This window comes from Triturus cristatus, chromosome 1_2 (genome assembly GCF_964204655.1).
Source record: "Triturus cristatus chromosome 1_2, aTriCri1.1, whole genome shotgun sequence".
Lineage (NCBI taxonomy): Eukaryota > Metazoa > Chordata > Amphibia > Caudata > Salamandridae > Triturus > Triturus cristatus.
This window is the reverse complement of record NC_140580.1, coordinates 949,936,995-949,952,125: the sequence shown is the minus strand read 5'-3', so window position 1 is coordinate 949,952,125 and position 15,131 is coordinate 949,936,995. Positions and strand designations below refer to the sequence as shown.

The window sequence follows — 15,131 nt, the reverse complement described above, 5'->3', positions numbered from 1 at the left end:
AGAGACTGACTGACAGAGAGAGACTGATGGAATTGAGGTCAACGAGTGTATGAAGCTATGCAATACCGATTAAGATTGCTATTGTCTGCTAATAAAATTTATTATAAAAATGTGCTCTTTGTAGTTACATCTGCTTTTGAAATACAGCCTTGTTTGTTTTGAAACAGGTTTGATTTTTTTTACCCCACCGACCCCACCCCTACCGGTGCGGCCCTCGGCCACAAACCACACTGTAATTTTGGCCCCCGACAGAAAGTTTGGGAGTACCCATGTGTTAGACAGATGGCCTCCTCTGATGGAATACTGGTTTCTACCTCTAGCACTACAAAAGGACTGACGCCAGCTTTGCTGGAGTACTCCTAGTGATCTTGCTGTTTCCGTATCAGCCTTTATTGATTGAAGGGCATAATCAATATGCTTCCCAAAAAGGGCTTTTCCATTGTACGGCATAACCAAAATTGTTGATTGTACTTCAGGTCTAAACAATGTCGCTTTAATCCAGCCTTGCCTTCTTCAAATTGCTGCTCCACCTATTTGTCTGAATCCAATCAACGTTATATCCCTTCCTTTAGTGATATTATCGGACAATGTCTTCTCTCCCTCCTGAAGGATAGATTTTGCATCGTGTTGTTTGTCCTTCAGGGTACAGTCAATACATTGCAATAAATATGACCACATCTGACTGTCACACCTGCTCAGTATGGCTAATGCATCGGACGCCCTTAAAGTCATAGCAGAAAAATGCTTTCTGTAGGTTATGCAACCTCCTACCTTCCTGGTCAGGAGGAGCTGAACATGGCGTTGTTGGGTTTTTGACCAACGTTGCGTCGCCTGCATAACCAACGAATCTGGCTTCGGATGACCTATTAGACCAGCATGGCAGTGTCTGGGGCTTTGTATGTCTCATCAAGTCTAGATATCACGGCTACCACCATACGAGTGTTTTTTATGAGTTAAGGCCTTTTGCCCAAATATGATCCAAAAAGGGTACATATCTCAAAGATTTCCTTGTTCTTTCTTTGAAATCGCATAGTAAACAGTCGGCTTGTTGAATAGATACTGACCGATCAAAACATTTAGCAGCTCTTTTCAAGAGGGCATGGAAACCCCCTATATCATCTGATGGCAAACTGGCCGTTTGTTTTTAAAGGGGCTGATATTAGGGCAACATTGTTGTCCCATACGCTTCCCGCCTTATTAGCCTGATCATGAGGTATTTCACCTTCTTCAGGTTCTTCATCGTCATTGCCCTGATCGACAATCATTGTGAATAGTAACAGGTTCCAAATGTCTTAGGTGTGGAACGTCTCTTTGCTGTGCAACAGGGCTCTTTTACTATGTCATTATCCCAGGAGAACATCTCGAAATACAAGCTGGGGACATCCAAGTTTGTTGCTGCTGTTGGGGTGTAGTTTCCTTTTCTGGAAATCTTTTATAATAATCCTTAAGCATCATGCAAAGGTCTGTAACCAGGGCTATAGGAACTTACATCATTGGTTCCTAAAATGGCTGCTCTTCAAAAGTTTTTTTCTTGAGTATAATCCTTGTGAAACTCTTCATATGACCGTCTTTTGTCATGATGCCTTCCCTTTGAGGAGAAATCCCCCGTGCAAGTATGCTACCTCATTCTTTTCAAATTCCTCATTTGTTTCCTGCAGCTGTGATGGGCTACTTGCGACCTCGAAAGGTTCATCATCGTCAACTTTGTCTGAGCCCCCTATTTCCAGAAGGTGGGAAATGGGGAATCTAGCTTGGCGAGGCTTATTAACGGTTCAGTAATGGCGGCTGACGGGCACGTCCACAGAGCTGGCTTGATGATTAGAACCATGGTCATCGCCGGTGTAGCCGTCAACGGTGCGGTCATTGACGAGGGTGCTGACAGATCGTCCATTGACAGTGTCTATGACGGAGCACCCGTCTTCAGTTTCGATGATGACGTGGTTGTAGTTGGTCTCAACTACAACGAAGACATTGTTGTGATCAATCTTGATGCTGAAGATGCAGGTGACACCCTGGTAATAGAAGTCATCGACGAAGACATCGTAGGCGGCGACGGTGTCGTCAACGCTCTTTGGGACAGTTTTGCGGTCACGGTGTACAATCTGCGCGGAGGATCCGAGGTAGGCTTTTTAATATCTGCAGATGCTAAGGCAGCTTCAAAAAGAGTGGGAGATTCTATCCTTGATTTCTTTCATTTAGAAGAGACCGGAATTGCTAAATGACCTGACTTCTGATCTTAGCCTTTATTTTTTTCTAAGTTGATTCCCCACTCAACTCCTTACCAAGTCTTTCTCTCTTGAATTCTTTCTCTCTGGAGTTACTGATCTTTCCCTTCCAGAGACTGGAGTTTCTGTAGTTTTTCCCCTTTTGAAGCCGCAAGAGAAGCCTTGCTTCTCTGTCTTTAACGTTTTGGCAGAAAACGTTCTGCAATATTTGCAGTCCTTAGGTTTATGATCAAGGTATAAACAATACAGACACTCCTTGTAAGGGTCCTCAGAGAACAGCCTCATCTTACCACAAGACTTACAGGGCCTAAATAAACCCTTCAGGATCCCTCTGACATGTTTGATTTCTGTCCGTATACAGTACAGGCAGAGTAAGAATCTTCTGTAGATGGTAAAAAAAAAAAAAAGGAGTTCAACTGAAGGTCACCAGATGTGACAGTAGCAATTGTCCAGCAAAACTGAGCAGGGCTCAGGGAGACTCCTTTCCACAAGATGTGGTTAGAAATCTGAGGTGCGGTGGCTTTGAAGGAGAGACTGAAGTTTGGATCTACCTAAAATGATGTGGATTGGTATACAATCCCATGGATACGGTTCTTTAACCCAAAGGTACAGCTGACAGCGCAGAGTATTTTTAAATGTATGCTTTGCTCATATGACAGCCACTGCAGCTGTTTCAGAGGCGTATTGTTTCTTTCAGTTTAAGTACAGCCCTAGGGCCTACTTTTAGGTCATGTGACTGTGACGGCAAATCAGGGTGTGGTGGGAAGTATTCATGTCTCCCTGGTTCCCCTCGTCTGACAGTCCAAATGCTTTCCTGTCTGGATAAAATGCACTCAAACTCATCAAGAACAGGCAGGTCTGAGAGCTGCCCCCCCCCCCCCCGTACCTTGGGCATGCCTCAGGCGACGTGTTGCTACTTTCAGATGCTTCGTTCGGCCCAAGTCTTCACCCAGTAGATAGTACCATCCGCTGAATTCCTAGAAAGGCAACATATTTTATTGGCGCAATTTATGGATTTAGACAAATATTTGTGACACCTTTATCGCTTATTTAAAAATATAAATGTTAAAACTGAAAAAAAATGAGGAACCACTGTAAAGAAAAGAAATTACCTACTGTGGGAATTTCAGTCATCTCGGGCCACATGCTTCTTATGATTACCAGATAGATGACAAGACTGCCACCTGGTGGGCATGGCCAGAAACAGTGCAAGAAGCTTCTAAGGCCGTGGGAACTCTTCTGCAGGACCCTGGCCCTGTCCCCTTTAACCTTACAAACCTCACGCTTAGACAACCGGCTAAAGACAAAACACGCTCCAGCTGACAAAGGGACAACAGATTACAACATCAAAAAATACACAAATGAAGGGTGACCATGAAATATATCACGTACATTTTATATCACGCTTCATACAATGCTTCTGTCGTTTTTCGGCTGGATTTTTTCTATTTTTTAAAACACACAAAAAACCGTTACCACTACCCAATGTAATCGTATTCAATTCATCGACCTCTGAAGGATGAACATTTGAGAGTTGGCCCTGCAAGAATTCAAACATCTACAAGCCACCCTATCTGCATTTCCGGAATAATAAATATATTTGAGTAGCGTGAGTAAGCATACGCAAGGCATCTATAAAGATTCACATGGATGTGGGAAATACTCCTCAAGACTGCTTGTGGGGGCGGAGGGAGGGGGGGTTAGGTTGCAGTTAATCATCGAGGGGACTTGATTTCCGGTTTTAGCTCTTCTGGTAAACTAAGGAGATGGTATGATTAACACTGTGGAAGTACTCCTGGAACACAAGTGAAGGGGTGGAATGTATAAGGCAATCTCAGCAGCAGTGAAATATCCAAGATCATCCCTGAGAAGAGATCTCAGCGTTCACTGAAGGTGCATGTGTCAATCAATCAAGGGATTTGTAAAGCGTAGCGAATCACCCCGTAAGTGTCTCAAGGCGCTCGAGTTGCTACATGATGATCTGTTCATTCGACCAGCCAGGTCTCGAGTCCTTTCCTGAATTGCCAGAGCGATGAGGCGGTCCCGAGGTGCAGGGGAAGGTCGTTCCAAGCTTTGGCCGCCAGGTGTGAGAAGGAGCGTCCTCCGCTGCTGCTTCTCCAGATCCAGGGGGTCTCTGTGAGGAAGAGAGGTAGGCGTCTGGTCGGTTGGTGGAAGGTCATGCGTTTGTTGATGTATGCTGGTCTTTCGCTGTACTTCTGCAAATTGGAACTCTTCAGTGTCTTGAAGGGTAACTATCCAGGAAATGATGTACATGGGTTACAAAGTGAATTAATTTTCATAAATTGTCTTGGGCCATGAGGAACTTTAGCTTCAATCCTGTGGTTCAGGTATAGTGCATTCCAGCCGAGGGTACCGATTCCTGGGCTGTCATAAGGACAAGTAGTTTGAACATGGCAAGGGTAAATTCTGTCTCACAATCAGAATACATGACTAAGTTGTATGCGTGAGACCAGGAGATCCGCAACTGATTAACCAATCAAAAGCTAGTCATTTTCTACTCATTTTTCATAAATGATTAAAGAACCCGTTGTTACCCAAGGGTTCTCTTGCAGTGCTCAGGAGATTAATCACTGGGCTTAGGTTGCAAAACTCAAATTATTCGCCTTTAATAGAGCCCTACTGCCGATGTTATTGATTTATACGGAGTTGCAATTGGTGAGGGCAAGACCCTCCTTGAAGGGCTGTAGGTGCAAAGGAGGGCTGTGGGGTGCTTGCAAGGTTACATGGAGATATTCAAAGGCTCCTGCACAAGCCTCGTACCTCTAAAGGGTGCAGTTCCAGAGTCGAGGACCCTCCCTTCGGACGGTCTTGCCCTGGATCTCTTCTCTTGAGATTGAATCCCGCTTGCACCTCTAGCGCAGAGCTGCCCAAACGCAGCATACGCAGGGAGTTGTAGTGGATAAGAATCAAAGCCCAGGTAATGCGGTTCTTTAACCCAAAGGTACTGCTGGCATTTTTCAATTCATTCTGTGCCCACATGACAGCCAGTCAGCTGTTTTAGAGTCGTTTTGTTTCTTTAAGTTTAAGTGCAGCATTAGGACCTAGTTTTGGATTGTCTGTAGTTTCTGAGTCTGTTTCTTAGGTGTTTATGTATAGACCTATGTTTCAGTATGTGTGTGCACTAGACGTTATCTTGGATCAAGGCTGTGAACTCCAGTTGTAAAAAGGTAGGTAGTCGTTCTATCCCCTACCTGGATAGCAGTGTATCGCCTCAATGTAGGTACGGGTACTCACTGGGCGTGTGCAAATATGAGAGGGGAACAGAAAACTAGAAAGTGTGGTTTCGAGAATCTGCACAAAATCTTAGGTCGATCCCTTAGCCGGCCCTTTCATAATTACTCAACTAATAGTGCCAGGTAATAATCAGACTTGAATGAACTGCTTTGTCTTCTGAAGATAAGGTGGTTCGAATTAACCATCTGAGGGGCGATGTTTTTATTCAGTAGAGTAAGTTATCCAGTCTGAGTGCTCCTACCCTCCTCCATCACATGCTTTTACCTCTAGAACTTTGGTCAATGAACTGTCTGCATACTACATGAGAGTCAGAGGCCAGGTATGAGAAAGCCATTTTGCTATTTCAATTCCTTCGATTTGCAAAATCACGTGGATTGTTTTTGCAAAATGGCTTTTTGGAATTTATTAAACCCATTTTGTGTGTCGCAATAGCATTTTCAACTCGCAAAATGGGTTCGCTCATCCATATCGGATCACAATTAGAAAGAGGTGTAAAAAAGGAGTTCCCTCTTAATTGAGATATTCTAATGCTATACATCCATGGTGGCTATTGGGGAAATGGTTGCCCTCTACCTATGTGCATTTTTCATATCAAGTAAGAGTCCGAATTACATGATTACATATAGATGGGACTAAAAAGACTATGCGTTCAACATTGATTACTGACCTAATTTGGATACATAAAAATGTGAACCATAAGGTGAAGAGATAGGAAAAAGAAATACACAACTGCAAAAACAAGATCCAATGGCATGCTGAAGGTGATACTTAAATGACATCTCAGATTTATTCCCATTTAACCTTGTTATTGTGCCCAGAAGAAGGGATTTTACCCCAAAACACGTGTTGGCTGCAATCTGTTGAAACTGATCAGGACTATCAGCACATCTCTATAAAACGGAGTTTATTCGAAAAAAGAGGGAGGGACGATGAATGCTTTTCTGTATATACAACACAGTAAAAAAGTGGAACGATAACCTACACAATTTAACTGGAAGATGTTTATATGCCAATTTTTCTACTCTAATCATTTTGTTTTGATCAAGAATGTCAGCATATCTGTGTTGAAAGGAGACTGATGAACAGTGAAAGTTTCCATGTATATTACATTTCAAATGGAAGACTTGAGATGTATATAAGACACTATAAAATGGGGCATGTTAACCTTTGAAATGTGACTGGAAGATTATGTAAATAATGACTTTTTTCATATTTGAATAACATAGTTTAGTACAGATAGTTTGGTGAATATGGATTTCCTTCTCCCCAAGGAAAAAACATCGATCTAGGTTTGTTTCAGAAAGTGCTTCGAAGCCCAGGAATTCCTTGTACTAGATTATCACATCAAAGGGGCAGTGGATAGATTTTCAGCATAGACACCAGGAAAAGAATCATACAATTACATGTGCACAAGCTACATTTGGCAAAAAATGTGGGCAACCTCTCCCAAGAATGCCTAAAAAATAATATCACAGAGCAAATCTAATTCTTAAGTTTGTCAGAAAGAGTAATTAACATGAAAACCCTGATATATTACAGTTATAGATGAGATTACATGCTACTAAAGACTGGTCTACAGGCTTTAACACAGTGTAATGCTATTCCACCATTAACGATCTTTTGGTTTTAAACTATGCTTCTCACAATTAATAAGTCAAGCCTACTGCCTTTGTCGCAGTTTTTAATAACAAACCGACAGCATTTGACATTACATTTCCTGAAGAAGCAGTTTAGCCTATGGTATTTGTAATTGGCTTGCACCATCAAGAAACATCAGTCTTACTGTTTTGAGCCTAAACACTCCCACAAAGTAACCATCAGGCATGCGATCATGAAATTACAGATATGTACAAAATTATTCTTAGGAAAACATATACTCATAAAAAGGCTTAACAAGGATTATGAGAGGGCTTAACAAGGATTATGAGAGTGACAATCATCGGCCTCCATGGTTTGTCATGGGACAAGCCACACAAAATCCCTTGCTTGCGACATTAATCTTTTAGATTCAATGTTCAGAATACCTGTGTGAAGATTTTAACATGATGAATGTCATCAATCCACCCTTAATGACGTACTGCCCTTAAAACAGGATTTTCACAAAAAACAAGTCCAGCCTACTGCCATTGTGGTACAGATGAGACCCATGACAGACTTACGACATCAGACATAATTTTCTCAATAAATCAGACCTTTGTCATTGGCTTGTCAAAATAACCAACTTAGGCATGCTGTATTGTGTAGCATACGCTTTTCCACAATGCATTTGACAGTCATAACGTTACGAATATGGACAAAACTACAGCTGACAAAACAAAATACAAAGTCCTCCTCACAATGTAAATCTTCTACTCTCAGGGTCTGGCAGAGGTGATAGAAACAACCAAACCTTTGCCTACCTTGGTAATCTTTGAGATTCTGTTTAGCAAAATGCTGCTCCACAGGATTTAACACAGTATAATCACAATCGACCCTTAAAGGCTCATTGCTTTTACCATGTACTTTTAAATAAAAAAGGCCTACTACTGCCTTTGTCGCATTTTTTCATAATAAAAGATCGGCCCCTTGGCATCTGGCTAATGACATCCTTGGTTTGTCACCATAACCAATTCAGGCCTAGTTTCCAACAAGGCCTAAACCAGATTTCTTTTTCACAATTTTTACCTAATCTCATGCTGTAGTTAAGAAAGATATTAACATGTAGGAGGAGCCAAAGCCCCTCTGACAGAGGCCTTTTTCTATTGAGCACCTAAAGCATGGCAACAGTTGTGATGTCAAGCTGGACTGCAAAGCACTTCAGTGGAGGAGGCAGAAGTGAGCGCGGCCTTAACCATGAGAGGAAGTGCCCCCAGGTACAGGGGAAACGACAGTGACAGATTCTATAGGATAATTTTATAGAGAGGTGAAACAGCTGAACTGTGAATAGAAGCCATCATGTTTTCCTGGAGGGACTTTCGTGCAAAGTGGATGAGGGGGGGGGGGGGAGGTCTTAGTCCAGGGCAGGGGAGGGGAGGAGTGGCTTGCCCACTGTTGTGGGTGCTGACTGTTTGGTCGGCCCCAGGGCTGACCAAACCAGTCATACGCACTCTCAGTTTTCTCCATGTAGGCTGTGGGAGAAAAGAAAACTCTTAACCTGCACAGCACATGTGCTGGAAGGGTTGGTGGCTTTGAGCAAAATCAACAAAAGCCAAGTGCGACTGGGAGTGGCACATTTGGGGACACACTAGAGCCCCAATGGACGCACAGGTGGACAAGCAGAACTGCTGCCGCACAAGTGTGTTCTCTAGAGGGGAGAAATGGAGCAAAACAGAAGGGAACCCCCACCTACCCCGGGACAGATGGCACGGCTCTGCTGGGAGATGCACACAACTCCAACACCCACATTTCCATGAGTAGCAAGAGGAAGTCCCAATAGCAACAGCTGGACACCAAGAACCACAATAGGAGACACAGCCCAGGGGCTCAGGAGCAGTACAAAGAACCCCTCAATGCTGAGTCTCAAAAAGAAATGATTGGGGGTAAGAAGGTGCTGAAAGGAAAAGCAAATCTGGCAGGGCCAAGAACAGAAAAATAGAGGAGGCATTAACGCTCAAAGTCATCTTTGACACAAGACAACCACATATCGTTTCCAGAAAAGAAAAGCACTCGTTACCAAAAAATTGACCCGTTACGGGGAAAAAGGAGCGTGTATTCAAGGCACTGCAATGAATAAAAGAGAAAGTAAATAATAATGGGCATCTTTGTAGAACAAAAATAGTACACTACATACTCTCAGTGGTTCGGTGTCTGACCTGCAACACGTGGTGAATGTTTTGAAGCGTTCATGAATTCCATTAAAAGCCTAACTAACAGGGGAGGGAGATTACAGAACATGGTTCACCCTCAACAGATTAGAGTCCATGGCTTCCATTCTGGAGCAGAGTGTAAGGGCCTGCAACAAACACATCATGATGGCTGGCAGAGACACTTCAACCGGATGTCAAAAACTATGGGATCACAAAATGGAAACCAACGAAGGGAGAGCAAATAGAGGTGAAAAACAACCCTCAATGTTGAAACTATCAAAGAAATCGTGAAAAAAGTAGCCAAAAGAATTGTGGTAACCTTGGTCTTCAGCGCAAATGAACTCAAACATAGGTACTTGATGCTAGAGACACGAAGGCAACAAAAGGTAGGGTAGAAGAGACTTCAGATTCTCTTCTACCCTGAATAGTCTCCAAAAACTTTGAAAAAACAAAAAGCCGTTCAATATATTAAAAATGTTTCTTGTGCAGGGGCGAAGGGCAGGTATTCACCGACCTAGGTCCTGCAAGTTAATGTGGAAGATAAACATCACAGGTCCTAGAGTCTGAAAAGGCAATGTGCCCCTTGAATCTGGAGAGTAATGGGCTGAAAAGAAGCCAGACAAATGTCAAATAAATTCATAATGGAGGCCAGCAGAGGTTATGGAAATCTGCTACAGGCAAAAAATGGGGCTGAATTGCAAACAGCATAAGATGGAGAGATCGAAGGGTCTCATCTCCAAACTCGGGGGACATAGACGAGAACCTCTAGCTTTCTTAGATAACACCCTCAAAATCTGCAATGATCTACCAACACAAAATGAATGGACATCTAAAGCTCCCTTTTCAAGATAAGGCTGAAAAAATCCCTTCAAACACCAGGGTACAAGAACACCATAATAAGACTCTTCGGTCAGGTTCCTAGTTACTTTTTGTCATTTCTAGGACCCACATAACCCTAAGAAGACACTTGTCACAGAACCCTCCATAAATGTATTATGTTCCAGCGGCAAACACCAGTCGTCTCAATGTTAGAAAAAAGTCGCTAGTCTCATTCCTGCAGCTGTCGTTTATACCAAAATCACCCTTTTAGGCTACTTCCAAGGAGCATGTGATATTCTTTTCATCTTATTCTCTCCGTGGTTTCTGCTGTTTCTCCCCAAAACTTCTTGAAAAGTGCTCCGTCTCTCACAAGGGGGGGGGGGGGGGGGGGGGGGGGTTCTATTACTCACAATCTAAGAGCCTTCAATAAATAACAAAATAAATATTTAATAAAAATATTGAGGCGTTGACACGTGTATCTGGTAAATGAAGAGATGTCTTCATCTGCTATGCACTCTCTCCGAAATCACTGCTATGAACTCTCTGAAACAACTGATTAATGAATATTAGAACACAAAATAACAGTAAAAAAACAGGTAAACGGGCAGCTAAGAAAAAAATATTCTGCAATGCATCTGCACAATAATATGTTAGTTTGTGGAGACATGAGTTTACCTCTTTCGAATGAGAAATAACAGACTCCTATAAGAAGCTGGTATTTAAAACAAAGTTTGACCCATAAAAAGAAACACAGCAAAGGATGAGCATCTAAAAATCCACTGACGAAATGAAGAAAACAATCGCTGCACTAAGAGGATTATCTGTTCAATATTCATCATGTAGCTATTAAATTCTTCAAATCAAATCATTTTACAGTTTTCATTATTGAAGACACAAAGAAATCATTTTGTTTTATAAGGCTCTCAAAAACAAAAAATATAATCGAAAAAAATCTCAAGATAAAACCTAAAGGGCCAAGAATATATAAGGAAATATAAGATAAAGACACTGGCGTTCCTATGCTAAACCCTTTTCTCTGAAAAATAACCTCTGTAGTCTCCGGCCTTACTATAAGCATTTTCAAATAGCTTAGCACCTGTTATATTGATCTAAGAATTCCTCCCTGATCTTGGGGTCAGCTACACCTTCCAAGTCCATAAAATATGGAGCGATGAGAACAAATGCATATTATTTGAGTACCAATTGACAATTCGGATTGCAATGTAGAACTAGTTCCTTATCTTCGGTGAAGCCTTAATTGGTAGAGACCATCTAGTCACAAATTGCTAAACCTTAGAATTATCCCCAGGTGTCAAACTGGATCTGGAGGTTCTTTCATGAGCAGTACCCCTATGCGCTGGTAGGTGTAGTCACTCAGCTCCACGTGGCATCGCTGGCGTAGTCCATGCTGGAAATGACGTATGCATTGCCTGTGTAGGTGCCATCCAGGCACAGTCAGTTACTTTTTGCGACGTTCCACACCAGAAGCACGGAGCCACTAAATATACTGACCACTAGTGTGAAAAACTTGGGCCTTGACAGGGGAAAGCCCTGTTAATAGAAATTTGTTCATAGAGCGGGGAAGATGGGTGGATCGGTTACGAATCTGCGGCTAGAATCTAGACCAGATAAGGCGTTAAAGAAGGTAAGTAACTTGTTCATCTGATAAAGACTTTAAGCTGCACCTTCCTTACCTTAGAATAGATACCCAAGCAACACCTCCCCGGAGGTGGGTCTGAGGACCAATTTCACACGAGTCCTGTAGGACCGAACGGACCTGGCTGTAAATACAGTAAGGTTTGGTAAATGTGCAGTGAAGTCCACATTGCTACCTGACAGATTTCCAGGACTAGAACTCCGCGAGCTAATGCAGTGGTTGTGGCTTTTTGCTTCAGTGGAATGAGAACGCAAACTCTAAAGGGGTTGCTTTTTAGCCAATGTGTAGCAGATCTTGATACAGGGTACAATCCATCATGAGATAGTCTTCTGTACATCCGGTCCCTTCTTCACTCTGACATACCCCACGAAAAGTTGGTCGTCCACCCAGAACTCGTGTGCAATCAAGGTAGAATGACAATGCTCTTTATGGGTCCAGATGGTGAAGTCGCTCCTCATCTTTGAAGGGATGAGGTGAAGCGTAAACAGTTGGCAGAGTGATGGATTGGCCTACGTGAAATGGAGTGACCACTTTCGGAAGAAAGGAAGCTCTCATACGAAGCACCAGTTTGTCTGGGTAGATGTTAAGATAAGGAGGCTTGGATGACAAGGCCTGAAGCTCACTGATTCTTAAGACAGATGTTATTGCCACCAGGAAAGCAGTCTTGATGGTAAGGAGCCTAATTGGACAATTGAGCAGAGGTTCCGCCCAGGGGCAGCTCCTTCATGTGGGCGGACGAGCGCCGCCCCACTGCTTTCTCGCAGTGCGAGAAGCAGAAACATAAAATGGTATAAATACAATTTTATGTTTCTACTTCTTGCATTGCGAGAACGCAGAAGTGTTTGGTTGGGGGCGGGCGGGCGGGTGGGTGGGTGGGCGGTCCTGGTCCAGGGGAGGGAGAGGAGTGGCTTGCCCACTGTTGTGGGCGCTGACAGTTTGGTCGGCCCCAGGGCCGACCAAACCAGTCATACGCACTCTCAGTTTTCTCCATGTAGGCTGTGTGCAGCCTACATGGATAAAATGGCCTCCCCATAGACGCCTGTGTGGTCAGCGTCCTAGCCAATCTCAATGCTGCTATTGCAGCGTAGTGATTGTCATAGGGGAGTGGAGAGAGGCTGTCTGCTTCCTGGGACTCGGAGCAAAGACAACCCGACATGGGACTGGAGGCAAAGGCAAGTTTTTTTTTTTTTTATAAACCCCTCCCCCCATCCCGCGCATCATGCCGGCCGCAACTGGCACCGCCTTGTTTCCGAAGAGACAGGACCATCAAAAGACGTATTCATGAGTGACGTCTGGGCATCCTAAAAAAAACAAAAAACAGTAGTCCTTAACCAGACGTGGCATTGAAGGGCTAGTGTCGACGAAAACGCTCTGCCTAGTGAGTTTGTGGTGTCTAGTCCACATCTAATGGCGAACTTAGCTGCATTCCTCTCGTCGACAACAGCTTAGGAGACCTGGCCTGGGACTCCTCTGGGACCGTTGGCAGTAGATGCGCAACTGTATTCCACAGGGCATGGGAATAACGCCCCAGAAGGCATGTGGTGTTCACAGACTGTAATGCCAGGCTTGTGAAAGAAGACATTTCCTTACCTAAATTGTCCAGCCCCTGGATTCCAGATCCGGCAGAAAGGTTGGGAAAGCGCCAAGATTTACATGTCAAGTGGAGGTTTGGACCACCAAGCTCTTCAGGGTAGGGTGTTCCGTGAGGAATTCGGGGTCCTCTGGTGCAGAGCAGTGGCAGCAGGAAATTGTCCTGTTCACAGTCCATATCAAGTGCTTCCTCCACATATTGGAATATTGTGCAGGATAGGAGGAACATATCACATCCTACCTCAGGCAGAGTGACATGCAGGCCACCAAATTCATAACTATTGATGCTGACCTTTCACTCTCTGGTCCACAATGACTGCCTGCTGTTGACAGGATAGGAAAGATTGCATTGAGTCACCCAAGGGTTGGGTTTGTCCTTCCTGACTGTGCACAAGCCTCTGTTCATAATGGAAATCATTTCATTTAGAAACATGTCTTGTCAAATGTGTGTTCGGCTTCTTGTGCTGACCGATTAGTCTTTTTAGATCTCTCCTACTAGGCAGCATATGTGGTGCCTGTTGAGACACGTACTGTCCACTTACAAGCTGGCTTAGAGCCCATCCATTGCTTACCATTGGTTGACTTCAATAGTTGCTCATTTGCTTGCTTCTTATTAGTTACCTTTTGTGGGCTTTACTTCATGCATTTGTCCCTCCCCTGGACCATGGACGTATTAATAGTGTCCTTACTTGCACTGCTCTCTTTTCAAGTGCTACTTTTTCAGTTTTGTTTTGGCACGCAACCAGCTCTATCCCTCTTATACTTAACTCCCTCTGCCACACTCATGTTGCTCTTTCTATACTTCTCTATGCCTCTGTGATGTGCTCAATCTCGTGAGTACCTCTCACACACGTTGTTTTCACACTTGTGCTCGTCCCACCAGCTGCACATTTGCTCTCCTGTCCATTTGCTTTCCCTGTTCACGTTTCTCTCTCCATTTGCTTGCGTCCCTGTGTTGTTTCCCCCTCTAAACGCCCACCATGATTTCATGACCCCCCAACACTCAAGTTGTCTCTTCCAACCACATTGCTTCCCCCACCAGATTGCATTACTTTATTAATTTTTTGATTACTCATCCAACTCGGATCCGTAAACACATTTTTGTGCCATTGGTCATTTTGATGGATTTTTTAGCCACACTGCACAGAATTGGGGATACTGTACAACATGGCTAGAACCATTTGCAACAGTAGTAGGAACCAAAAGCTTGACCTAATGGCTTTGCCAAAGCCAGTTTCTCTTAATCAGTCTCTGCAAGAGGAAAAACAAATTGTCTGTCCTGGCGCAGTAGCACACGTGCTGTTCTGGCCCCTTCCATTCCTTCACTGAAGGGGAATGTAAGCCACAACCATTAAAATGGAAGGGAAAAAAATCCACAGATTGAGAGGTTAGTTTACTTTTTCTACTGGGCATTTTAACTTCCTTACCCTTAAGCAAAGAAAGGGGCGGACCGGCCTAAAGCAACTTGCAGAGCCAGCAGCTTATGATGACAGAGCCGTAGCTGGCCAGTTCTGACTGTAGAGACAAGCAGAGAGACTGAAAAAACAAGCACTGGCAAAGCAAATATGTCTCGCCAATGGGAGACCTATTGGTTTTGTCAATGGGGTGTGGGTGGCTTACGGGGTTCGTGAAGAAACACAGATGAGGTGGGTGGGAGAGAGGAGAAGACAAAGGGTTGAAAAAACAGGGAGCGGGTGGGGATAAGGATAGCCCCACACTTATAATGCCTCACTGCTGTGTTTTTAAGCATAATATACAGACTCATGAGCAGCACCTCTGCTTTATAAGTACTTGTGGCTA

The 15,131-nt window shown here is 43.6% G+C and overlaps 1 protein-coding gene across 4 annotated transcripts in view; it reads right to left on the bottom strand.

The window, feature by feature from the left end:
• Positions 1–15,131, bottom strand: part of RGS3 (regulator of G protein signaling 3) — an 834,919-nt gene that overhangs the window by 545,068 nt on the left and 274,720 nt on the right. For all 4 annotated transcript variants that reach the window (XM_085609985.1, XM_085609988.1, XM_085609990.1 and 1 more), the window contains one exon: positions 3,112–3,202. In XM_085609985.1, coding sequence (XP_085466111.1) covers positions 3,112–3,202 — 91 coding nt within the window. The remainder of the gene's footprint in view (positions 1–3,111; positions 3,203–15,131) is intronic.